Raw genomic sequence first — 27,351 nt, 5'->3', positions numbered from 1 at the left:
CTGGGAGGGTCTGGGCCGCCGGGACGAGATAGTCGGGAGGGACGAGAGCGTCGAGAGGGACGAGGGCGCCAGAAGGGACGAGATAGTCGGGAGGGACGAGAGCGTCGAGAGGGACGAGGGCGCCGGGAGGCACGAGAGCGTCGAGAGGGACGAGGGCGTCGGGAGGCACGAGAACGCCGAGAGGGACGAGGGCGCCGGAAGGGACGAGAGCGTCGAGAGGCACGAGGGCGCCGGGAGGGACGAGGGCACCGGGAGGGACGAGATAGTCGGGAGGGATGAGAGCGTCGAGATGGACGAGGGCGCCGGGAGGGACGAGGGCGCCGAGAGCGCCGGGAGGGAAGAGGGCGCCGGGAGGGACGAGAGCGTCGAGAGGGACGAGGGCACCGGGAGGGACGATAGCGTCGAGAGGGACGAGGGTGCCGGGAGGCACGAGAGCGTCAAGAGGGACGAGGGCGCCGGGAGGGACGAGAGCGCCGAGAGGGACGAGGGCGCCGGGAGGGACGAGGGCGCCGTGAGGGACGAGAGCGTCGAGAGGGACGAGGGCGCCGGGAGGCACGAGAGCGTCGAGAGGGACGAGGGCGCCGGGAGGGACGAGAGCGTCGAGAGGGAAGAGAGTGTCGAGAGGGAAGAGAGCGTCGAGAGGGACGAGGGCACCGGGAGGGACGATAGCGTCGAGAGGGACGAGGGCGCCGGGAGGCTCGAGAGCGTCGAGGGCGCCGGGAGGGACGAGAGCGTCGAGAGGGAGAGCCCTCTGGGCTTGTAAACATCGGATGCGTGGAGAGTCGTGCAGGCCGTCTGGGGTCCGAGGGCGCGGCTCAGGCGGGAGCCTCTGGCTAATGTCAGTATATTCTGCTAAGACTTCCCTTCTTTCATTGCACCGTCGGCGCAACCACCAGGATGCAATTGATACAATTAACAACCTTCCCATTAAATCAGTAGATTCCTATAAATATTTTCGTGTCTATTTACGTAAAAATCTGACCTGGTCGCAACACTTTCGCCATGTAACTACTTCAGCTAATGAAGTTTTAGGGTACCGTCGCCGTATCCCTCCTTTAGCATCGCGTTGCATGAAATTGCTTGCTTACTTAACATTTGTTTACCACAGTTCAGGTGTCCGCCGATATATGAGACAGATACTCCTTCATTTCCTTTCCCCAAAACCAATTCTTATTATTACTTAACATTTGGACAGTCCAAATTTCAGTTTGCATGCGCCGCCTATGATCCTAACTTTGCTAACCTCATTGACACGCTCGAATGCATTCAGAATCGCGCTGCTTGATTCCTTTGTTCCAATTTTTCATACCACACTAGCGTTTCCGCACTAAAGTTTCAGGTTAATCTCCACACATTGGCCTGTCGTCGCAAGATTGCCTGTCTTTCGTTATATAATAAATTTTTTAATAACTTTGATGACGAAGTCATTCTTAACGCACGAGCTCATCGTATTTCCCGTTTATTGTCACCCTAACGCCGTGTTCCCTGCGAAATCCCTCACTGAAACATGTCACCTCTCTTTTTTTCTTAAAAGAGCCTGAGACTGGAATGACCTTCCATCCGAAGTGGCAACCATCATCGACTTCAGCAAATTCAAAACGGCCATCGAAGATCATCTTCTGTATTCAAGCTAATTGCCTTCTCAGCCTACCCCTCATGTAATGTCCCTTGAGGACTTTTGAGGAACAAATGAATAAATAAGACCATCGCAGACATGCTCTGTGTGTACGTCGACGTGGACCGCAAGTATTGGGACGAACTACTTCTCTACGTCATGTTCGCCTACAATACGGCACAAGACACCACTCACATGACGCCTTCGAGCCTTCTTCATGGGCTACCAGTGAAAATTATGCTGGATGCCGTGTTCCGGAAGACTTACCCGGTTAAGGATCAAAAACCAGCAGCGGACCGACGCCAGACGCTACAACCTACGAAGACGCAACGCGGAATACAGACAGGAGGCCAAGTCTGGGTTTGGACGCCCATATGCCGCCGTGGATTGAGTGAAAAGCTTTCGTGCCGCTATTTCGGCCCGTACAAGATTCTTCGTGCGTTAAATGAACTAGATTATGAAGTCATCCCTGACGCAATGACTGCATCCCAGCGACGCCCGGTAAGACCAGTTGTCCATGTCGTCCGTCTGAAGCCCTATTATGTGCGCTAAATGACTCTGTGTTTCCACATTCTCTGTGTTTATTTTCGCACGATCCGTTTTATTTGTTGCTAGTTGCCTTAATTGCTTTAATGCATCGGGTCGATGCTTCTTTGAAAGGGGAATATGGCCCGAGTCTCGGCAGTGTTTGCTTGTTCGTTCTTAAAAGCTGCCGTCGCGCCGATCTATCGCTTTGTTTGCGATACAAGACGCGACCAGATTTATCTCGATTGATCGCATCCAGGCAGAGCTGATTCTACATTGTTTCAGAATGTGCTAGTAACTTTTCATTCTTTACCTCGAAAGTTCGCTATCAGCTTTAAATTGAGCACGGCCGACAGCAGCGGGCGTTCTGTTCGACGACCGCCGAGCACGCTTGTTGCTACGCCGCCGCCGAATGATTCAGTCTACTTTGGGTGCAAGTCAGCCCAAATAAATATTTGTTTAGACACCATTTATTACAGCTTTTCTGCTCTCCGGACTGCAGTCACCACTCCGTGACAATATCTACGCGACAGGGCTTCCATTGTTGCTCCTATCCCTGTTGCCGTGCACTGTCTGTCTACCTTTCTTTCCAGCTCTTCCAGTCGGCCCAAGGCTGCAGCAATCTTTTGGCTAATCTCCTCAATCAGTTTTGTTACATGGATCAATTGACACCGCTTCCATTGGGCATCAAGCGACAATGTTATCGCTAACCCGCCCACGCTCGTGGCTCAGTTGTTGCGCCGTGCGTTGCTCGCTGCTCGTTCAGCCGGCATGCAGCCGGCAGGCGGCCAGGTGATCGGGGCCAGTAGGCGATCGAAAAGACAGAACCCTATAGTCGGGTACAACTTTAGAAGGCAGCGGTATAGTGTTCTAGAAGGGGGTAGTGGGTTCAGCAGCCGGCGCGCCCCATGCATTGCGGCGAGGCCGCGAGTGCGGACGGGACCCGGATGTTAGCGGCGGCGCTGTAGTCGTGTGGGCTGGCTGTTGGTGGTGCCCATGTGCTGCCTCTCGCATGTTTGTTCACGCATGGTTTGCGGCTTTGGCTGTTATCCGTTTTTTCAGCGCATCATATTAGTTTGCTTCGCCGGCTGCCTTCTTCATTCGTGAAACGTAGGAATGCTGAATCGTCAACAGCAACGACACTGCATTGCTCCCGGGTGTCAAACCGGCTACAAGTGGACTAGAGGAAAGCGGCCGTCGTTTTTTACCGTGCCGAAAGATGAGGAAAGACGCCGAATTTTCCAGTACATCATGACATCCAGATTGAGCCAGGATCCACTGCAAAATTTATTTGGCATAATCAGGCAATCCTGCGGGTCCAACGACCACCCAACCCCCACACAGTTTCTAATTGTCGTCAACAGCTTGTCGTTTTACAATCTTGCCAAGACAGTGCGCTCAGAAAATGCTGACCTTAACAGAGGTAGTGGAAAAATAAGTTATCTCCAGTGTGCGTGCGATGCTCCTGCTAAAGACAGGGTTGCTGCAATCGATCAGCTCATCTAGAAAGGCAACCTAGCTTCATCCGAGCGCATGCTTCAGAGTATTTCTGCTGAGCACAGAGAGTATGTAGAGCAGAAGAGCGACGACCGGCTTATGCATTATATGGCAGGGTATGTTGCCCGAAAGTTTCTTAAACGTTATGACTGCAAGAACTGCCAAGCCTTTCTGTTGGAAAGATCCAATAAGGAAGGCAGAAATTCTTAGTTCTCAGTGATATGTGACAAGGGAGAGTTGTATCCTTCGCAAGAACTTTTCCGGGCAGTGAAGAAGTTATAAAACGTATTCCCTGTTTTCTTCAGTCGCAATAACTCTGCAGAGACAGCATAGTAGATTTAATGCTGCTTGTGAAGGCAAATTTTCGTTATGCCTTAGGTTGCAGCCAGCAGGCAGATGCGCTCACAACAGGTTTGACGAAGTTCTATGTACTGACAAGGCTGCACTTTTATGTAAAAGGGTGGAACCAATCGCAACAGGAACGGCGGAAAAACAAATTGTTCACGAAGATAAGCGTTGTCTATAGTGCCTCTCTCGTAGCAGCCGTAAGCAGTGCCTTGAAAAAGAGGTGGCTGCCCGTTTATTGTACCAATAAACTTGTTTGCTACCATTAGTTCCCGTACATTCTTTTTTACATGTTTATTACGGAATTTCGCGCATTGCAGGAACCGCCGTGACCGCCTACTAATGACATCACCGTAGCAGGAATTATCTCTCTAGATTTCAGTGAATGTGTACTTTGTAAAATAAAAGCTGAACTTGATGAAACAAAGCCTCGTCCATTCGGGATCTCTCTGTTCAGGATGCGTAAGTACGCGTGCAGGAATTGATTAGCTAACTTTAACAGTGAATGTGATTGCGTCTGGACGTGCATCGAAAATTTTGATGGAAAATTAAGCGATTTGCTCAACCACAATTTTACTTCTGCCCTGTTTTTGAGGTCTGCGTTCAGAAATGCAACCGGATCGTCGTACGGCGGCTCTGTGTCTGCACTCGTCGGGTCGGCTTTATCTTCGCACAAACTTATGGCATGTCCGCCTTTCCACCTTTTCCGGGCTCTTTACCTTGAGAGTTAGGTTTTAAGAAAAATGCATTGGAGCTGCAGACGTCCGATTTTCGGCGTTACACCAGATGCACACAGCTTTCTCGGCGCTGCGAATGCAGCGCGTATCGCGGGTATGTCGCGGGTCCTTTACAGCCGGTGCTCCGGTTGCGCCATCTCGCGCTATCGACGTGAGATGGCGCATCCGCGGGCTCTCCCTGAACCCACTACCCCCTTCTAGAACACTATAGCAGCGGCATTTACCCCTCAAAGGCGGATGCACACGAGCCTCCGCCAATAGGCGCGCACTTCAGTTGACGTCACGAGCCGGACGGCCGGTGACCCCGCCGACGAAGAACACGCCTAATGGCTTGTTCACACTTGGACATTCGGCGGCGAGAGCGAGCGGAATCCGCTGCCGCGACTGAGATTCCGCCGAAATACCCAGCGGATAGGCCGATCGGTCCAGGACCGATTTCTGCCGCCGGAAAAAAATACGCCGAATCTCGTCAGCCAATAGGAAGGCGAGTACCCGCGGCCACAAACATGGCGGCGCCCTTCGATGCAGGAGGCCTCGCTTCGGACTGAATTCGTCGCTGTCACTGCCTTTTTCAGCGCGTTCACTGGCCATAAAAGAACCAGCGGTCTTTCGCTTTGTCTCATCTCGCCCATAAGAAAACGTTTGAGTGATAAATTTGCTTTACTTCTTATTTCGGGTGACGATCCTTCCCCTTTTAGGCTTAAGAGGGGCGTCGGTTTGTTGACAACAGTGGTTCCCGTCATAACCACCATATGGCGCCACTAGGCCAAAATTACACTTTTAAAAGCGAGAATGTTAGAAATTGCGTAACGTCCGGCAAAATAGGTGCATTTAGCGTACGTAAGTGTGCATACGGTTATGGTACGTAGACAGCATCGATTAACGTCTTGCCATATCTGTGAACGCCGTGAGCAGACGACACATCGGCGATGAGCGGAGACGCGGTGGCCAGGAAGTGTGAACGATGCAGCTTTTCGGCGGCAGCGGATTTCGCTTGCTCTCGCCGCCGAATGTTCAAGTGTGAACGCGCCATAACATGGCCGCCCTCGTTTCGAACTGGACCGAGTCGCGTCAGCTGCGTACATCTCCCTCCGTCAGAGTGAATTCCAAGTATTTGTGGGTGTCTGTCATGCCGGAAATATTACTGCGAGCTTACGATGCACAATTAGTGCCACGTGCGCTTGTTCTGAGCCGTTAGCCGACGAAAAAAGATAACAGCGAACATCGCTGACGCTGCGCTGCGCTTCGTCTGGAAACAGGATACCGCGGCAACACACCGCTGCAAACAAACATCGCGCGTGTTGGTTCTATGGTGTTTTGTTTTGCTCTTAAGTGAAGTTGCGGCGAGGGGAGTTTGCCAAAGTCTGGTACCCACTGTGAGCGGCTGGTGTGTTGGTGTACTGTGCCCCTGCGTTTCTCGTCGGACGTGGCGAAGTGATGGAGCAAAACCATTATCACGATAAATGGGTAAAGCGTGCGCGGATGAAACCAACCTACAAGTTCCTCAACCGTTGGCAGCAGTATGGTAAGATAGCCGAGCGTCTAACAGGGCGTCGTTCGAGTGTCGCTCCATGCCATCGATCTTGTTCCGTAGCAGACGACTCACAGCGTTGTATAAGGCCCGAAGTTATTTTTCTCTCGCGATCCAGCATATGCGGTAGCATTTACATCTTGATAGCTTTACTAAACCACTCAACAAGATACACAAATCTGATTTATACCGAGAAATACGCGTTTTAGAAGCAGTCACAATTTTTTGAGCGGGACTATTTCTTTAGTCGCGGTGGCAATTGGCTGCTGCATTTCGGTCATCTGGGCGGGGTCTGTCCTGTTTTCTAAAGTTGTACCCGACTATAGAAGTAAGCAGCAAGATTGTACGATTATCAGTTTTCCTGTATTGTGTGCATGTAAACGGTTCTCTTTGTTTAACACCTTTCATATCTTTTTATACTTTCCTTCACATCTTATTTTTGTAAAATTAGGATACAGTGTGAACGCTTTTTTCTCGAATAATAGATATCTTACAGATTTTTCTTGCACTGCTGTCACTGTTGCGCGCCGCCGGTGCCCAGGCCCCTTCAAGCTACAGCTTTTTGCCTGGGAAGCCGTCAGCATTATAAGATGTTGAAAATAAAGGTGAATCGAATTGAAGTTAGTTTCTTTCTAACGGAAGTACCACAAGTTTTGAGTGCATTTAAGAAAACACTAGCACATCTTGAAGTGCTTCACGCAAATTACAAAACAAGTTGTGATACGCTTTCTGGAGTTCATGGTTTTTTTCACGCCACATTACACTTGCTGGGCCTTCGAACCAAGAGGAAAAGAGCCCATTCTTCCTATTACCATCCCATTCAGAACTAATGAAACGTAACATCGTTAAATCAAGTTTTATTAACACCTTGACTCTGTCAGGTCAGCATAGGCTAGAGGACAGCTTTTCGAGCCAAGTATCTAGGCTGTCGCAGTGAGGATACTCGCAAGCCCTTCTCTCGTCTGTCGCTGAAAAAGTAGCTGCCCCAGATGAAGCGTGCATGGGAAGCAAAAATGTCGCTGAACCCCAAGCAGCACAGCTAATCGGCCTAATATTGGAAATTAATGGTTTCACTCTGGTCGATCCTTTGTCGGGCCCGTCTTTGCCAATACGTTGCGAATATTGGGCAGGTTACCTGTGCTGCTTGGGTCTACCTTGAATGCACCGGATATCGCATAAACTTACGAAAGTTGGAAGCAAAGCAGGAGTGGACGCAGGTTTCTCAGCCCCTCTCCAGCTATGAAAATTTTGCGGTAAGGTTAACGAAAACAAGAAGAACATGGGTTGCACAACGCGGCATAGAGATCCTTTCGTGGCATGTTAGCAGGGCGTTGTCTATTCCACTCTTTTATCTTGGTGCAAAACTTGCATCGGACAAACAGGCCATTTTTTAAATGAAAGGCTAATTGAACACAACAATTATTTATATGGCACTTGAGATAGATAGCTTTTCACTGTCGGAACTGCCACCCCAAAAAACAATTTTTGCCTACCTGAAGAAAAACGTGGCCTGACGAATGCCACGTGCGAGTGGCGTGCTGGTGTGGCCAAAAGAGCAGTCTTTTGTTTCGGCTCCTCGGTTCTCAACGTGACAGCTTGGCTGCCTTTTCTAACCATCCGCTTTAAAGAGGCTCCGAAAGAGGCTCTATTAACGTTGCAGTACGGCTGGAATGTTAAAGCACGCCGTTTCACGAATATTGCCAGGAAGAATTTTTAATCCGCTTTGTAGAAACAGTTATCTTTTGTCAAAATTTGAATTTCAGCGTCTTCGCGCCTTTCTTTTTCCTCTCGTCACTTTTTGCACACTTGAAGGTCGGCGCTCGTCCGCCGGCCCCACCTTCGGGAGAGAGCTTCCTGACCCACCGGAGCTACGCGGCTTATTGGCCGCGGCCTTGGCAGCTGCCTAACGTCTGAAAGAATCTAACCAATAGCCATCTCTCAAGATGTATACGTAGATGCGAGCGACAGTGAAGGGTGCGAGCATGAAAAGGTCGCCAGGAAGGGCTCGCCAACTGTCGCGCGTGATTTTGGGTTCTCTGCTGCCTGTAGAACTGTATTATTTGGCTCAGGTGTTCATGAAAAGACACTGCAGTGATTGCGAAAGTTGATGTTCTCTCCTCGGAAGGTGTTTTAGATCCCGTTTGGCCATGCATCCGCCGCTGGTTCTGATCTCTGCGCCGAAGTGGATGCCTCATTGTCGGTAATATATTATTGCATTATAACCACAACGTCGCGCAAGAAAATGTCTGCTGCCGCTATGTTCCTTTGACTTCGTGAGTGTGGGTCATAGCATCGTAACGTAGGAATACTCTAAAAACGCCTACAAACTGTACCTCTCTGGCAGAGTGCGTGAATGTTCAAATGCTTTTTCCAGCTGCAGGAATACATCGAGAAAGCTGTGCCACTGCAGCCACGGTCGCTGCACTGCCACGTCTGGTACGGGAGTCACGTGATTCGGGACCCGACGAGCGTGTTCTTTGAAACTTACGAATCATTCCCGGATGACGCCTTCTTCACCTACTGCTCGGGGCGCACAATCATCATGACCTTTGATGTGATGCGCGACCTCCTCCGGGCGGCATCGTTCATCCCTCGCCACACGAGTGTACGACATTCACACTTTTGGCCTGCACTTGCTTACATTATGGTTACCGTCATCGTTTACACGGATTGACGTCCCCGCATAGCGCTTTCTAGAAGGAAGCTGAAAGGGATCCTCATGACATAGAGTGTTGGCTTTAGTGGCGCATAAACATCTAACGTTATCATGCGCCAAGCTCAAGGTGTAAGAAAATTGTCGCCTGCTCAATTTTACAAATCTGTAAAAAAACAATCAGTGGTGTCGATGGCCTAAAACATTAGTTCATAATTCTTATTAATGCCAAAAAAGAGGTTTAAAAGGGCAGTTAGTGAAAGCTTTAAAGGTCAGGTGACCTCAGCAACCATCCTTGCCTCGGCAAGGATATCGAGGCTCCCAACAAATCAAATAAAAACCTCAGCCTTCTTCTCAGGAACGAGAAGGTGGCTGATGTGTATCGCCATATGTAGTAAGGAACTGGTTTAGAATTCAGAGGTTTTCAAGGACAGCTGCTTTCCTTAAAAAGCTAATAACACTTACGATACCAATTAGTGTGTCTTCGGCTAAAATAGTTCTGAGAGGAATACAGTTTTTTCATGTAGCATAGATCAAAATGTTTGGTCATTGATTCAAGTTATGTGCATAAGAATAAGACGTGAATTAGAGCAATTTGATATCAGCATTTTTCACAAACAGATTTAACTTCTTTTGTTACTAGAAAGTTGTCTGTAAGGTGTGTATGTGCCATACAGAAATGGCATAAAATTACTTCCGTGAAACGTTCATTGTGACTACATGTTTTCCATTCACCCAGTATGGGCATCACCAAATGCAGTTTTTTATTACTTCATTGTCCTAGGTATCCTGGCATTTAGCTTTCAAATTAGCGCCTATTAATACAGTCTCTATCAGGTATGTTGACTTTCCTGATTTCACGGCTGCGAGCTTGTGAAGCGCATAAGTTGGCTCTTATGTCCATATAGTCCATCTATCCCATCTAGCGGCCATCAAGTCCAAGACGGCTTGGCATTCATATGTAGCGGTGCCCTGACTTTTTCTATGTTGTGTAATATGTTTCCTATTAAGGATTAGCCTGCATTTCTGGAATGTAATAACGTGAGCACGCTAAGAGAATCAGTGTAGATCATGCTGTTTTTAATGCTGTTATTTATTAGTTTGCCTACAGTTGCAGAGACTGAATGACATTCAGCAGCAAAAATGGATACACAGTTGGGAAGCCTAACTATTTTTTGCAACGCATTGCCTTCTAACCTCGTCCGTACCTGAAGCTTGGAAGAACGCAATTATAATCTTAATTCATAAGAGAGGAGACGCCAAAGACTTGAAAAATTACAGACCGTTCAGCTTACTGTCCGTTTCCTACACGGTACTTACTAAGGTAATCGCTAATAGAGTCCGGACAACCGTAGACATTAATCGACCAAATGATCAGGCAGGTATTTGTAAAGAATATTCCACAATGTATCATACTCACGCTATAAATCAGATGAAAGAGAAATACGCAGAATTCAACCAACCACTATCTAAAGCCTGTATTAAATATGAGAAAGCATACGACTCAGTGGAAACCTCAGCAGTCATTCAGGCTTTGCGGAATCAGGGTGTAGATGAGCCTTATGTCAAAAAATATATCATACTGCTCTTTCTGTCTAACTCATTGATCATGATTTGCAGTTCATCTCCTGAGTGACTCAGCAAGGCAATATCATCAGCGAATCGCAGATTATTTAGGTATTCTCCATTCACCCTTATCCCCAAGAGTTCCCAATTCAGGCCTCGGAATACCTCCTGTAAACTGGCGGTGAATTGGATTGGTGAGATCGTGTCTCCTTGCCTGACGCCCTTCCTTATTGGAATTTTATTTCTGACTTTATGGAGGACTATGGTCCATAGTTTATGGAGGACTATGGTCCATGGTCCATAGTCCTCCATAAAGTCAGAAATAAAATTCCAATAAGGAAGGGCGTCAGGCAAGGAGACACGATCTCGCCAATCCAATTCACCGCCAGTTTACAGGAGGTATTCCGAGGCCTGAATTGGGAACTCTTGGGGATAAGGGTGAATGAAGAATACCTAAATAATCTGCGATTCGCTGATGATATTGCCTTGCTGAGTCACTCAGGAGATGAACTGCAAATCATGGCGGGTCTAAAAGTTAAGATGCAGAAAACCAAATTAATGTTCTACTATAGCAAGAGAACAGCAGTTCACAATTTGAAATGAGGTGCTGAAAGTGGTAAATGAATTCGTCTACTTAGGGCAGGTAGTGAGAGCAGATCCGGATCATGAGAGGGAAATAACTAGAAGGATAAGAATGGGGTGGAGCGCATATAGCAGGTTCTCTCAGATAATGAATAGCATGTTACCAATATCCCTGATGAGGAAAGTGTACAACATCTGTATCTCACCGGTAACACCTACAGGGCAGAAACGTGGAGGCTAAAGAAAAGGGTTCAGCTTAAGTTAAGAACAACACAGTGAGCCATGGAAGGAAAGTTATAGGTGTAACGTTAAGAGACCGGAAGAGGCCAGAGTGGGTGGGGGAACAGACGCGTGTTAATGAGATCCTAGACGAAATCAAGAGGAAGAAATTGGCTTGGGTAGGGCATGAACTGCGAAGGCAAGATAATCGCTGGTCCTTAAGGGTAGCGCTGTGGATTCCAGGAGAAAGAAATTGTAGAATGTGGCGGCAGAAGCTTAGGTGGGCGGAGGAGATTAGCACGTTTGCAGGCATAGAATGGGCGCAGCTGGCAAAGGACAGGGTTAATTGCAGAGACATGGGAGCGGCCTTTGCCCTGCAGAGCGTGTAGTCAGGCTAATGGTGATGACGACGATGACTATTTTTTGCCAGTTTTCTTCTACAACCGAGATGACGACATATTTAGTTGTTTTTGACCTGCCAGCATTAACTTCTGTGTATTTCAAATATTTTGTTTTCTAGTGCCTGGTACTCCTGTAGAATGTGTACATGTAGAGGGCTCTTTTTTGGGCGTGTTAACGCAAAGTCACATACAGTGGGAACGCTATATCTTGGGGGAAGTGGGTAGTGCCTTCAGGCGACGTCAGGAAGGCTGTCCAGTATTTCCAAGTTTTCAAAATTATCCTATAAAAGAAGAAGTAGAGGTCTGATTTTCGCCAACTGTGGTAGTATGTTGACAAGCTCGACAAGTGTGAGGTGGAAGAGTGTTGGGCTAAGCACTCCACATTGCGGGACTCCACGGGAAGTGAAATGAAAAGACGTGTGGCCATCTTCACTCTGCACAAAGAGACATCTGTTGGATAAATAACTGCGCATTCAGCAGAACACGTAGCCATCAAGCTCGGCAGCTTCCATAGCGTGCAAAAAAGCCTGATGAGTTAAACTGTCGTATGCGCCCTTTATGTCCAGGAACAATGCCGTGGTCAAGCGCTTGAAATGGTTTTTGGCGCTAACGGATGACACCAGGTCGACCACGTTGTTAATTGAATCCTTTCCAGTACTTTGCCAACGCAGCTAGCCAGTGCAATTAGACGGTATGATGTCAGGTAAAGTGGAAATTTTCCTTGTTTCAGGAGCGGAACTAGACGACTGGACTTACACCCGTCTGGAACTGTGCCCTTATATTATGATTTGTTGTAATATTCCAAAAGGACACGCCTAGCTTCTTGTCCATGGTTTGCAAGTGCAGTGTATGGCACACCGTCAGGTCCCGGCGATGACGGCCGTCTCCAATGACCTCCAACGTTGTGCCTGGAGGGCTTGAATTCTGCGTTGAATTTTCTTCTGCATGCGCCTCGCATCCCTCATGCCAAGGCTCGACTTTCTGCGTCGATGTCTACGCTCTGCCCTCCGTCGCAGTGATCGCAGGCACTGCATTTGCATATCATTCCCGTGTACATTGTAATTGAGGCGAATAGTCGTGTCGCGTTTTCCATGGCCTCCTTAATTTTCCCTTGCAAACCAGCTGAGGAACCTTCTCTGCAAGCATCTTGCATGAGTGCTTGAAACGCTGACCAATCTGTGCGTCGCATGGGTGTGGCAGAGGTGCATGTGGAAAGGCCAGTAATGATCAGATATGTACGGATATGGTCACTTTCACGGGTCTCAGTATCCGAAAACCACCGGACGTTGCTGATAAGGCATCGGGAAACGAAAGCCAAGTCAAGGCAGCTTGTGTAAGTTGTCCCTCCAATATAGGTTGGGGAGCCGTCATTTAGACACTGAAGGCCATGGTCAGAGGCGAAGGACACAGGCTTTCGTTCCCTAACGTTCATTCTAACGCCTCCCCACGTAGTGTTATGAGCGTTAAAGTCACCCATGACGACCCCAAGGCCGGGTGTAACCGCCATCAAATCACTCAATCGTGCGACGTCAAGTCGACTTGATGGCGACAGATACGCACCCCCAAGCATAAACATGAGATTACGCCTCTTCACTGTTAGGCAAACGTACGGGTGGTCAATATTGGTGGGGGGGGGGGGGGGAACTAGATGAAGCACAAGCGTAAGTTCACGCCGAATGTCGACAGTGACTTTACTGTTCCCTCGGTGCGTGGGAAGTGCAAACGCCCCGTAGCTTGACAATCGCACTATCTTTGGTATATTCGGCTCACAAATGATAAGGAAGGGGAACTTGTTTACGCAAACATATTGCCGCATGTCTGAAATTCTGGACTGGAGTCCCCGGGCATTGCATTGGAAAAAAAAGAGACTTGCTTCAGCTGCTTTTTCTTTCCTAGCATCTTCCATCGTGCTGCTGGCAGCGTTGTTTTTCAGTGCAAAAGGGCTATTCGACGACGCGTTTCTCGCGGAGCTCGTCGTTCTCTCATTTGCAGGAAAGCGCGCCCGACTATCTTGTTCACATTTATCCGTGTGCCGAACGCGTGCTCTCTCCGATTCCCGGCGGATCGCGAACTCGAAAGCAAGTTCTGCCGAGCGCTCTACGGTCGTTTTCTCGGGCCTGTCCTGCGAATTTCCTCTCACAGGCAGCCATAAAGCTGTTCGAGGCAGACTGCATCAACGACCTTGTCGCGGCTCTGATAAGCCTGTTCTCCTTTTGGCCACTCAATGAGATTGGGTGTTAACTTGTACGAGAACTCATGAAATGTCCCACTTTGTTTTCGCCTGGCATCTCTAAAGAGGCGGCGGAATGCATCCGCCGACATTTGGTACTTCTGGAGAAGAGCTGCTTTGATTTTTCCGTAATTATCAGCGTCTTCTGTCGAAAAACTTGCAATAATTTTGGCCGATTTGCATGCCACCACATGAAAATTTTTCTGAGGCCAGGATTCGCGTGGAACTCTTTCCTCCTCGCAAACCCTCTCGAAGTTTACAAGGAGCGCCCCGATGTTCACGTTTACTTAGTAAGGCTGATTTTGATTTTTCTGTCCACCAGAATCTCCTGATTTTAAGTCGAACTATACTCGATGCGCTCCGCCTCTACGATTTGCAAATCCAGACGCTTCAGTGCAAGTTGCTTTCATTCGGCTTCCTTGAGCTAAAGGCGTTCGTTATCAACCCTGTCGGCCTCCTCCTTAGTCTTCCTGATTCCCTTCCTGGATGACATCCCAGGTATCCGAAATTTTGTCCTGCTGAGCACTAGATTCCTCAATATCCTCAATCAGCTGCGGTTTTCTGTGACATTTCCCGATCTCAATACCCAGTTCATCACAAAACAAAATAAACTTCGGCTCCCCCAGTTTGCTCAAATCCATGGCTATTGCTGAACGAGGACTTTCAATACAAGATGCTACGTGAAATACTTTATCGAGCCCCTGTTATTTCTGTTTCTATCTGTACCTCCTGCAGGAATGCCTGAACAGGTGACGCAGGTAGCAAATGAAGAAATAAAAATTAACGGTCTGCTAAAAAGTCGCACAAACAGGTCAGCATCCTGCCCCGGATGCATAGATCTGCTAAATCGTGGAGTATGCCGAACCTTTAAGTAGAGCCGTACGCCTTCTGCTTGTCAAAGAGAACCGCAAGATAATGGTGCTGCTGTATGAACGCCTCCCGCATTGTGTTTTCAAGGCGGATCTGTGGTGGAGCATAATTTTTAGAAACCGCGCTTATGTATGTTGAGAAGCTGGCGAGATTCAAGAACAAAGGTCAGTTGGATGTTCACCACACTTTCAAATTTTTGTAGCGGGAGCTACACTGGGCTATCAGTCGAGCATTGCGCGGTACACGGGAAAGGTCAGTTGTGCGCACGCGCCGTTGCCATGGCAACCGAAGAGGAGCAAAGCGCGGTGTGCGCTTCGCCGTAGCCGCGTCCGTGCGCACGCTCCACCGTCAAAGCCGAGCGTGACGTTACGCGAATGAGCAGTTGTGCGCATGCGCCGATACCATGGTAACCACAGGGACCCCACAGCTGCGCCGCTCTATCAACCGAACCCCGCGTCGCGTGGGCAGGATTGCGTATAAAAAGCGGAGATGTAGTGGGCGTCTGTATCACAACTTTTGACATGCATGCGGAGGAGAGTCCCGCCCCTGCTAAACGGCGGTAGAGACAAAAGAACATCAACTCTTCCGATCCTGAGGTTGTAGCCTCGCAGTTGGCTTAAACTAAATAAGAACGCTTGAGTCTGTGTGTACGTGAAGCAAGGTATCACCGCTGTCAGATATCTCCATTCGATTGCGTCGAATAATGGTGAAGCCTGCTGTGTCCGGCTTCTCTAAAGCGGCATTATCATCCAAGGAGTCTGCGTGGTACCGATAACATCTGTCAAGCAGACGATTAATGTTGTTGCAAAGTGTATACAAGCCTACGTCACGGTTTCACAGTAGTGTGTGACTGGGTGATTTCAACAGGAAACAGGACTCTCTCTGTCAGTGTATGAAAGAAAAGTTTGACTTTAATTTATCTTTGGACCCTAACGTCCAAACTACACACTGGGGAACTAGAATAGAGCTTGTATACTAAGGAGGCTCTTAATTTGAAATACTGTACCGACCAAATTGAGACCACTGCTTGCTACTTCACTGACCATCGGGTAGTCTTCGTCTCTGTCAAGCAGAATGAATAATAGATCTGTATACCCAATGTCTCTCATTTCTAAACATACAGTGACCACAACAAGCTCAGCCAGGGAAACATACCTCTCGCTACGTATACCCTGGCATAGCCGAGCTAAGCCACTGCCAATTTTTTTTTTGTTTTTTTCTAAGCAGCTGGTAAGTACAATTGACCTATAACTGCTATTACTTGATGATGGTATTCCAGGGCTCAAGAAAGGAACTACAATGGATTTCTTCCATGTGTCAATTATCTTCCCTCAAAAGCCAGATTTTATTGAAATTTAGAAGTGCCTCATTGGTGGCCTCAGAGAGTTGTGCAAGTATGATGTACTGCGTATTATCTCGGCCTGTTGCTGTCTGTTTGCCTGCAGATAGTACTCTATTTAGTTTCTCTATTGTAATTTTCCTATATAATCTTCATTCATGCCTGCTTCTGTGAGAAGTTTTTTCTGCTATGGCTTTGTGTTTTTGAAATGTGTCTGTGCAGTTGCAAGAACTGGAAACAGCAGCGAAGGGTTCACCTATTATGTCTGCCTGTTCTAATATTGTTTGTTTAACAGGGTGGACAGAAGTGGAAAAGTGTAGGGAGAATAGTCGCCACTGAATTTTCGGACCTCATCCCACAATTCTTGGACAGTAGTGAACTGGTTTTTGTATGCATGTTTCTTCCAAGACGTTCTTTCATCGTTTATACGAATACGACGCGCTTTGGACTTTGTCCTTTTAAATAATAACAAGTTCTCCGTTCTGGGGCACCTTCAAAATATTCCACATGCTTTCTTTGTTCCATCTTCACTAGTATGCATTCTGTGTCTACCAAACCTTGCGATTTTTCCTTATTTGTCCTGATGATTGCGGAATCGCTATTTTTGACAGAATAAATTATACAGGTCGTAAATTTTTCATTCCTTTCTGCTATGCCTAGTCCATGATTGAAATCTCTATGTAATGAGGCATTTGTGGCAACAGTGACCAGTCAGCTATATTGGAGTTTCCAGCTATGAGGTCATGTTGTAATGATTTAAATTCAGGATATAATTTTAAAACTCTTGGTCAGTGGTGACTTGCTCGAGGATCATTATAACATTCCAAATAAATTCATTAAAACTTATGTGATAGGGTGGTTAAACCAAGGCAGCACATTTTTTCCTGAGCTGGGGCAGCAATTCGTCTTTTTTCTTGCATTCATTAGGTAAATGAAATTTGTAAGCATAAGGTCTTCAATTATTTGGCTTCTGGAGTCTGTGCGCTCACTCTTTCAAAAGTGTGAGTGCGGATTGAAATCCCGAACTACCACACATAGTTCTTATAGTTGTTGGAAGAGGCTTTCCAATTTGTGGATAGTAACTGTGAGGCTTGGTGGCATATGTACAGAGCAGTTGTTCTGTGTTTAACTACACTGACTGTTAAAGCCTAAAAGTTTGTTTTCATGTTATTTCTCGTGCACAGATGACAATTTTCATTACGATTGCCACGCTACCTGTTCTCCTGTTCTCAATCTCGTCCGGAAATTTCGAATTTTTCAAGATTTTTTTGTGTACACGAAGATGTAGGCAAAATTGATTTAAACATGTCTGTAATGTGTGTGCAATTTCTCAGAATTCCTCTACAGTTTAATTGAAACAAAAATGTCACGGATAAGACTGTTGAGTATGAGGAAAAAGCAGCTGAAAAAGTAAGTTTTCAAGAGGAAAAAGTAAGTTTTCAAGAGGCATTATTCTAGGCTCTCCTTTTTGTTTTGATATTGATGTCTAGAATCCAAACACACCTTTCGGACACCATATACGGATTCTGCCCAGACCGATCCGCGCAGGAATGTCCTCCTCTAACTACACAAGGAACTCTTGGATCCAGTCGAGCACCCCAGTGACGATCAAGTGGTCCTCGCCTCAGGCCTCAAGGTGGTGTTGACAACGTGACCAGCGACCTCATCCTCACACATTTGTCACATGAATTGTGGCCACAACATGTTTAGGTACATCCAATAATTTCTCGCTGATAGGAAGGCCTATATACGTATCCAAGACCAGAAGCATGGCCCGTATTCCCTCGGCACAAGAGGAACCCCACAGGGAGCAGTACTTTCACCCTTCTTCTTTAATGTCGCCATGGCTTACCACCCCTTCTGGTTAATGATGCCCCACGCATCAGGCATGCCCTGTATGCTGCTGACATCACGCTCTGGGCAACACATGGGTCGCTGGGACAGATCGAGGCCAACCTGAAACAAGCGGCGACTATTGTTGACGGATCCACTCGCCCCAGTGGCCCGGAATGCTCCCCGACCAAATCAAAATTCATGCACCTCGGCCCAACCAGAAGTGTATCACCAAAGTTGACCTCGCCCTTGCTAGCAGCCCTATCCCTGAACACGATGAAGTAAGAGTGTTGAGGCTCTTTGTCCACCGCAACCGCAAGATTGATACAACCCCGCAGAAGCTGCGCACGATTGGAGACCAGGTAGGCGGTGTTGTCCTCCGGGTATCTTACAAATGGGGATGGTTACGATGCAAAGACGCCCTGAGGCTGGCCAATGCATTAGCCGGGTACTCTACTCGACACCCTATCTCCGCTTGTGGAAATGTGACGAGAACGCCCTAGAGGTCATCCCTCACAAAATCTATAAGCGCCCCCTCGGCTTCCAAATAACGATGTCCAATCAACGGGTCATCGATCTCGCGATGACCAACACGTCATCTTGACCTTAGAGGGTCGTTATGTAGGGGCTCTCAAACATGCGACAAGGGCTCCTTGTCACCGGGGGCATCTGTTGCTAAACCGTCGTCGTCGCTTCAGATGACGCGGTGTTTGCGACGCGCGACCCCTTTCTGACAATCTATCCTCTCATATCTCTTAACTCTCCTAATGTCTGCACGTGGCAGTGTTTGTGGCTCAGCTTGAGCCAGTGGGCAGGCCCCCGTGCACTTTCCTTTTCTTTCTTCCTTCAGTCGCAACAACAACAGTTTTGTTCCACGTTGTGGTGCTCGGGCACCACGCTGGCGCCTGTTATTGAAGCGATTAGAAGGGATAACTTCGCTGCGCCATGTAAAGCCGATTTCGTCGTACCTGGCACAGTCCTCTACTGCGGCAGCGCCGCGCAACAGGAGCGCCGCCGCCGCCGGCTTCTCCGCTGCGCCGGAGCCGCCGCCGCTCCTCTGCCCTGCGTGACTTCACAACCGCGATGCGCAGGAGAACTGGCGTCCCTGTACATGATCCCGCAGGAGCGGAGTTGCGCGTCTGTTTTCCCTCGCCGCTCCGAACACCACGGAGGGGAACCTGTCTTCAGCGACTGCACCCCTCGACAGCTCGATGCTTCGTGTGGACCCGCGCTGTCGGTTATATTTCATACATTTTTCGTGCACACCTGTGGCGCCATGTTTGGTGCTCTCCAATGGCAGTAACGGACGCGGTCGTCAGCTATGACTGGAGGCAGTGCACCAAACTGCAGCAACCGCAGTGGAAACGGCAAAGCGTTTTACACGGCGCCGTGTGGAAGGTCGGCGGGTGAAGTGCGTAGGCGACTGAAATGGCTTCTGGGAATGGGCCGCGATAAGCGCGCCCCGAAAGGTACTCGAATATGCGAGGTAAGCAGTTCGTTTTATTTACTCGGAATGTAATATTTTTGTTCTTGTTCCGTTAAGTGACTTTGGTGAGTAACTGTCGCGCTACCAAATGATGTACAGAGAGCTGAGCAGGCTCGTCGAGCGCGGGAGAAGTGTGCAGAGGGATGGTTAACGAGATATCGCAGCTACCTTGTGGCGGGCACTGCGCTCGCGCTTTGATCATTCGTGTAGGTATGAAGCAGCGCATGGGCTCAAGCGGTGCCTGTGAAAACCCTGCCTGCTTTATAATATCACTGTGCTGTGTAAGCTGCAGCTCAAGTGCTTGCTGTTCACAGCGTATGCATGTCAATTAGCTGGCGCATGTCGACTTCTTCGAACTTGTTCGTCGCTTTCCACGAGATATGAGTGAAGCAGTATGTTTTTCTTGCAGCCAGTAGTTTGGCTGACCCGAAAGACGCGGGTTCGATCCAGGTCGTGGCAGTTGAAGTTCCATGAAGGCGAAATTCTAGAGGCCCGTGTATTGTGCGATGTCGGAGAACGTTAAAGAACTCCAGGTGGTCGAAATTTCCTGAGCCTTTTACTACGGCGTCCCCCATAGCCTGAGTCGCTTTGGGATGTTAAACCCCCATAAACCAAACCAAGTTTTTTTGTTCTTTCCCTTTTATACATTTGCTTTTAGTTTGTCTTTCTTATTTTGCGCATTTTATATTTTATTTTTGTAAATAACTTTTTATACACTATTATATAATTTTTTTACATGGTTGATTCCCAGGTGGAGCGAACACTTCTACACGTTTCCTGCAGACGGGTCTTGTGGACACTGATCAGCAAAGAAAGGCTTTCGCCGTAATGTGGTTTCCTGCTTTTCTTGAGACTTCCTTTACTTCATTTCGCAACACACGTTAATTCCATGTCAACACATCACTGGCATTTCGTCCTCATATCTCGCCACTGTCTTACCGCCGATAAACAGCTTTTTGTACTCAATAAATGGCGTGTTAAGATCATTATAAAGCACTAATAATATTCAAGTGTAGAGATTCACGCCAAACATGGGCGTCGAGGCTCATAATTTGTGCAAGAGTGAAGTTGCCGGCTGTAAAGGCTTTTACGAACAGCAATAGCCCAGCTTTCCGCCTTGACGAGCACAAGTCTCTACACTTTAGATCACAAGTCATTGTTCGTTATCTTATGTTCTGACTTTTGCTCTCCATTCAGCTTCAGATATATTAGCTGGTGCTCCTAAAGGCGCGGTGCACTCACATTACTTCCGTGCTTCAGTAGGCAGCACAAATTGGAATTGTAGAATGCCTACGTTGACACACTGTAAATCAAGCATCGTAGTTGTAGAAAGCGGGAATAATAAGAAGGATGTGCTATCAGGTATATTGTGAGCTGCGAATTGCTAGGTGTTAGGAGCACAGTCCACAAAGAAGTGTCAGTCGAGCGCGTGCAGAAAAGTGGTTCTTTTAGCGACTAATGAAAATTACAGAGTAACCTGAATGTTTTTGCAGATGGTGCTCTGTATGACAGCTCATTTGCTTCAAATACATTGGACATCTATTGCTTCACATTGGAGTGTTCGCTGGGAAAATTGAATGGGTGAGTACGCAATAAAAAGGAGATTTTAAAAAAGGCAATTTCATAAGAACTACTATTTTTCTTACATTTCTGTAAGCTAAGCGCAAAAAGCAGATATATTATTTCCTGTGTTATAAATGTTGACTTTTCTTTTGTAGCAGGCTATTCGTACTGTATGCACCTGCTCAGACTCGTGGACCTCTACCTTTACCTTCAGCTAAGGAGCCCAGAAGTCCATGACTACAGCGCAATGAACGGGACGTAGAAGAAGGACACAGGCAGGGACACAACACATCGTTGTGTTCCTGGCTGTGTCCTTCTTTTACGTGCCATTCGTTGCGCTGTAGTCATGGAATATCGAAACCAACTCGGCCAACAACTTACCTTGTAGCCCAGAGGTATTTCCGTAGTAGGAAATGCAGCACTGTAACCATGCAAGCATATTTTGTTTTGTGGACCATCAGGATTTTCCTGGTTTCTGCAGGTCTGCATGGCGTATGTGAACAGGCGTGCGAAATTGATGCCAAACACAAGATCAAGCTGATGCCTAATTTGAAACTGCGTGACTTGAACCCAAATCATTTGAAAATATGAATGTGGCATCAGCACATGCCCTTTTGCACCACGCCAGTGCTGCGGGCCTGCGGTACCTAGTGCAAAATGACCGCCTGCTCAAGGAAGCGCTCACAACCGGTTTTTTCGTAGAGCAGGTTTTCAGGTGGTTTACCATCATGAGCTCACGGTCAAGGAAAACTGCTCTAAATGAAATCTGCCCCCGGGCAGCTGATGAGGCTAAAACCTTCCGTTCTGAATTTCTGGTCATGCTTTCATATTTTTCTATCATGGACAAGCTCGGAAAAGGTCGTGGAAGCCTGCTAAAACAGGTGTTGTACCCTCAACGTTGTGTGCTTTGCCGTTGAGGCAAAACTACATTGTGGAGCATAGCTTTACGCTCTTTGTGTTGAGCAGGCTGAGGCAGGATGCTCTCGAAAACCTTTTCAGCACTGTGAGACTAAAGTCACCGATTTCACGGACAATAGAGTTCAAGGGCACATTATAATTGTTCTTGCACAATATTCTGACCGTAGTCGCCCTGACACGTACTCAACTTACGACTCTCATGACCTCCTACCTTTTTTGATGAGTAGACAGAAGGAAACTGAGCCGTCTGTTGCCAGTATGTTGGACATGAGTCTAGATGACGTGCTAGAGTTGTGTAAAGAGGAGGAAGACAGCCTATAATAATTTGATGGTTATGTTCTATGGGCTGTGGTACACAACTATAAGCTGTGTCAGCAGTGCCTTGCCAGTGTTGTAAAGCCAAGTTCGGAGGACCCTGAACTGGTGGCCCTGGCCGTTAATGTCAGTGCACGTTAAAGAACCCCAGGAGGTCGAAATTCCCGGAGCCCTTCACAACGGCGTCCCTCATAGCCTGAGTCGCTTTGGGACGTTAAACCCCCATAAGCCAAACCAAACCATCAAGTGTTATGCAATTCAAGGGTGAAACCCACATAAGGTTCCTTCGGACCCTGTTCTGAAGCTGCTGCACCGCACTGCGCTCAGCTGCTTCGGGATAATCAAGCTGGCCTTTTGGAGTGGACTGTGGAGAGCTCGAAGAAGGCCGTTGAAGGCAAGTGCGGGTCTCTCAGCGCATTTCCCAAGTGTCACAATATAGCATCAAAAGCGATAAGTCGTGTTTTTTGCGCAGAATGAGGTTCGCCTTAAAAGAAAGGAATGGGGAGGGGGGCAAAACTTTTGTCGAAACTGCGCGAGCCTGGCAAGTGTGGCTAATAATGTTTAGGAATGCGCATTCTAAGCCAGATTGTCAGCTAGCCTTGTCATTCCGTACACAATAATTCAGCAATGGCTGTCTGAAGGCTCAGGTGAGGGATTATGTATCTCCTAAGTAGCTTTCCAGGTTGCAGAGGAACTTTGTTCTCTAGCTTCCTGTCCAACTTAGATTAAAAAAAAATTTGTAGAAGCGCAGGCCCTCGGAACACAATGTATTTAGGGTTCAACATCCTCAGGCGGCACGTCTACTCAAAAGAATGCCGTAGTACAGGGTTGTGCAAGGAGCTGGTTACCTGAGGTCATTAATGTGCGTTGACATCCCAGAGTTCATGGAAATTTTCGAGTAACATATACATCTTGCAAACACCATTGCCAAATGATAAAATGATATTTCAGTCAGAATTGAGGGGTTGGCTAATGAAATGGCGTGCAATAACCAATTACAGTATGTTGATCCTATGTAGCACAGGCAAACGAAACGTCAGTGTTGAGACGTCCATGCTTTTGGGCGCTCTAGCAACCACCCAAAGGCTCCAGGTAAACATGTGTGCATCCATTTGCCTCTAGAAGAGAGCCAATTTGAGTGGTAATTTTTAAAAAGTGATAAAGGAAGTATGCAAAGCCACAGAGGGCCTTCAGGTGGAAGGGTGTGAAGTTTTAATGTTGATTAGTCATGGCTTCCAATATTTTACTTCAATGTTTTGGCCGGGACAGGCACTTGGACTCTGTGCTATGTATACGAGAACCTGGCATAACCTAGTGTAATGCTATCGCGCATGACGTGCAGGACATCGTGGGAGGTGTTTTTCGCAAAGTCGCCAGTGCGTCTTGAATTAGGGACAACGGAGAACAAGAAGTTGTGTGTTTCTCGAAGAAAGGATTGCAATAGCAGTGTTTAACAAATACCACTCTACCTGAAAAAGCACTGAAGAGCTAAGATAATGGTGATGGATTACTTTAACAGGTATGAAATTAAGATGTTAACCATTAAAGTATAGGACAAGCTTTTAGGTCTTCTACAAATTTTGTCCTTAAAGCTTCAAGACTGATTTATTCCCTTCGCTGGAAATGATTCCCCAAACCAAATGTTAGTGCTAGTTGGTGCGTATTTGTAGCGCCATCTATTTGGGCTAACCTGAGCTATTTATGTTATTAGATGTGGCAGCCGTTAGATGGCACTACATGTAAAAATACGTTGTCACTAGTCGTCTGCGCATTCTACAATGTGGAGAGATGGACGTCCACCTCGAACAGCGTGTAAACAGAAATTTCTTTGAGAAGCTTGGCAAGACGTATGAACTCCACACACAGACGTATGAACTCCTTCGTGACGCTGGAGAGATGGACGTCCACCTCGAACAGCGTGTAAACAGAAATTTCTCTGAGAAGCTTGGCAAGACGTATGAACTCCACACACAGACGTATGAACTCCTTCGTGACGCTTACGGCAACGAGAGATTATCTCGGGCGCGAGTTTTCGAATCGGACAAGAGGTTCGTTTTGGGGAGAACGTCGATGGAAGACGACACAAGGCAGGGGAGACCTTAAACCTCATGGATTGAAAACAACGTGGCTCGGATCAAGGAAATCTTACAGAAATACCGCGCCATTACAGTCCGCATGCTATCAGATGCTCTCCACATTAGTAAGACAACACGCACCAAATTTTGCGTGAGAACTTGAGGAAACGAAAGCTGAATGCTAGGCTTGTGCCGCACTCCCTCACACAAGACCAGAAGGACGCGCGGGCATGAGCGAGCGCTGATTTGCTCTCCGAGGCAGAGAAGGATGCTGCATTCGTCGACAGCATCATTGCGGACGACGAAACATGGTTTTTTCAATACGGTCCTCAAAGAGGCAGAGCGCCGAATGTCGGTCCACAAGCTGTCCGGCGTCGAGAAAGGTGCGGCGACAGAAGACCAAACAAAGACGATGCTGATAGTTTTTTTCGATGCAAGAGGTATGAACACCATGAATTCATCCCACAAGGACCGATGGTGAATCAGGAGTTTTGTATCCGCGTGCTCCAACACATGCGAAATGCCCTGCGATGCCGTCGCTCTGATTTATGGGCATCCGAACAAAAGAGCATTCTCCATGATAACACAAGCCCGCGCATTGCTCTCAGCGTGACAAAATGTTTCGCCAAGCATAGCATTACTGTACTTCCCCATCAGCCATACTCGCCTGACCTTTCCCCATGCGATTTTTTTAGGTTTCCTCTTGCGAAGAGAGTCCTAAAGGGTTGCTGAATGGGGAGCGTGGAGGCCATTCAAGACGCCACGACAAAGGAGCTGACAGCCCTGCCAAAACAGGCGTTTTCCAACTGTTTCCAACACCTCAGGAATTGTTGGAAGCTGTGTATAGACTGCAAGGGAGACTATTTCGATGGGGTGCTGCACAAAGGATTTCAATGTTAAACGCATTTTTTTAATGGACTCAGTCTCGGAACTTTACGGACAAAAGTATATTCATTTCCCGGTAGTCTTGCGCAATACACACCCTTTACTTCGATGCATAACTTAGGGCTGTTTTATGCAACTTTGCTTTAATTGCTGTGACGTCTGCTTCGGTATCTTTTGATAACGTTTATTTTCCTATTTCTATGCAGTTGTTCAGTGCGTGCTGATGAATGGCACTACAGTGCATGATTATAGCTGCTTTAGAATTATCGCTCGCATTTGCTTCCATGACAACTCCCACAAGCGCTGAAAAGCTAAGAATAACGTAAGTTGCTTGAGGACGTTAAACCACATAAACGAATCACAAGTAGGATTTAGGATTCAGAGCACGTGAGGCATAAATTAACAGCGGTTTTAATGCACGTCAGCTGTTCATGATAGCGTGTTGAAAGATCGACAGTTACAGCAAGATAACAGATGGGGATTACATTGCCTTAGTACTTGTATGTCTTGGTGAGGCCTAAGAAAAGGAACAGAATATGACACTTTAATTTGTGTACTCCAAATATTGCAATTGTCAAAGTGTCACTGCCCTCCAGAGCCAAGTGAAATATCCTAAGAAGTACTTTGATTTGGGCTAGTTGGTTCATATCTTGAAAGAAGTTAGGACGGCGCTAAAACGACAAAGACAATGAGGCACGAACACAACAGGACGGGCGCCAACTTGCAACTGAAGTTTATTGCACCAAACCCCTACATTTTATGCATCAACTGAGCCGTATCACAACAAGCTTATCACACAACAAAACGCAATTTCTTCAATAGTCCGAACATCGAAAGTAGGCGCTACTTTTACAGACCAGAGACGCCTTCTGCACTATCCACTTGATAACAGCATTATTCTTACTTTATAAGTCCCCAGATTAAATGATTGCGCAACCCACATGAAAGCAATTGATCATCCAAATGATACACACACGCTTGGGCAAGGCAACCAGCGCGCAAACTCAACAATCGTGATTTAACACAAAGAGTGAAAATGAAAGAATGACCAACAACAAACGCGGAAAATTTGGTGGACATGAAAACTTAAACCTTCGGGGGAACCTCCCAGCGTCAATGTACTATAATTATCGTCAAAAATTAAAAACCTTTGAGAAAACCTCCCAGCGTCAAAGTGCTACAATATTGGTTTCTACACAAACGTCTTTTCGGTCGATAAAACCCATCGATGAAAAACAATGTATGCAGAAAACTTGCAAACGTTGAAACCTAAAGACAGCCTTCGAGAAACGCCACCTCAGCGTCACTAATTGAAATGGACGGCCTACTAACGCATGCGCTTCCCGCTTTCTTAATAAAAAATGCCTCCACAACTTCTCGCTCAAATCTGTCTTTACCGCTCTTCAAAAAAGTTGTTTTGCTCAGATCCGGACTACACCCCTTGCACGTCTTGCAGTGATCTGCAAGGAAACTTCCATGATGTTGGCGCACATTCCGCAAGTGTTCACTGGCACGTTCATTAAAACAGCGACCGGTTTGCCCTATGTAAACTAAACCGCAGCTTAGAGGAATCTGATATACAACTTGTGATTTGCATTTCGTGAACAGTTTTTGATGTTTAATAGGGCAAACCGGTCGTTTCTTATCCGGTTTTGACATTGTGCAAATCTTTGACAACTTTGATGGGGCCGAGAACACAACCTGCACCTGATGTTTGCTTGCGACTTTTTTTATACCATGGGACACCTTATGCATGTACGGAATCACAGGGACCAATTTTTTTGCTTCCGGAAGTTTCTCATCACAAGGCCGCTTGAATTTCTGGATTAACATTTCAGAAACAGCCAAAATCAAATGGGGCGGGTAACCCGCTTCGTGCAACCTCTGAATTTGGGCGCCGAAGCTCATAGACATCGTGTGATGGCACGACTTTCTTAAGGCATTCTGAAGGGAATTAGCGATTATTGCTCTTTTTACAAGTTTAGAATGAGCACTATCAAACGGTAACAGCCCTTTCTTAGATCTGGGATTGTACGCCCAGCATAGGTGATCCTCCATAAAAACCAATCTAACGTCTAAAAACTGCAGTTCGCGATTCACTGGTAACTCCCACGTGAACTTGAGGCCCTGGCTGTTACTGGTGAAGACTGATAACACACTTCCTGC

General features: G+C 47.2%; 1 protein-coding gene across 1 annotated transcript in view; it reads left to right on the top strand.

The window, feature by feature from the left end:
• The first annotated feature begins 2,092 nt into the window (after positions 1-2,092).
• The window catches only part of LOC144102506 (uncharacterized), a 77,063-nt gene continuing 51,804 nt past the window's right edge, over positions 2,093-27,351 (top strand). Inside the window, exons 1-2 of the mRNA XM_077635764.1 lie at positions 2,093-2,116; positions 8,625-8,855. Coding sequence (XP_077491890.1) covers positions 2,093-2,116; positions 8,625-8,855 — 255 coding nt within the window. The remainder of the gene's footprint in view (positions 2,117-8,624; positions 8,856-27,351) is intronic.

Source organism: Amblyomma americanum, chromosome 8 (genome assembly GCF_052857255.1).
Source record: "Amblyomma americanum isolate KBUSLIRL-KWMA chromosome 8, ASM5285725v1, whole genome shotgun sequence".
NCBI lineage: Eukaryota > Metazoa > Arthropoda > Arachnida > Ixodida > Ixodidae > Amblyomma > Amblyomma americanum.
Note: the sequence above shows the minus strand (reverse complement) of the source record. Positions and strands in the feature narration are given on the sequence as shown.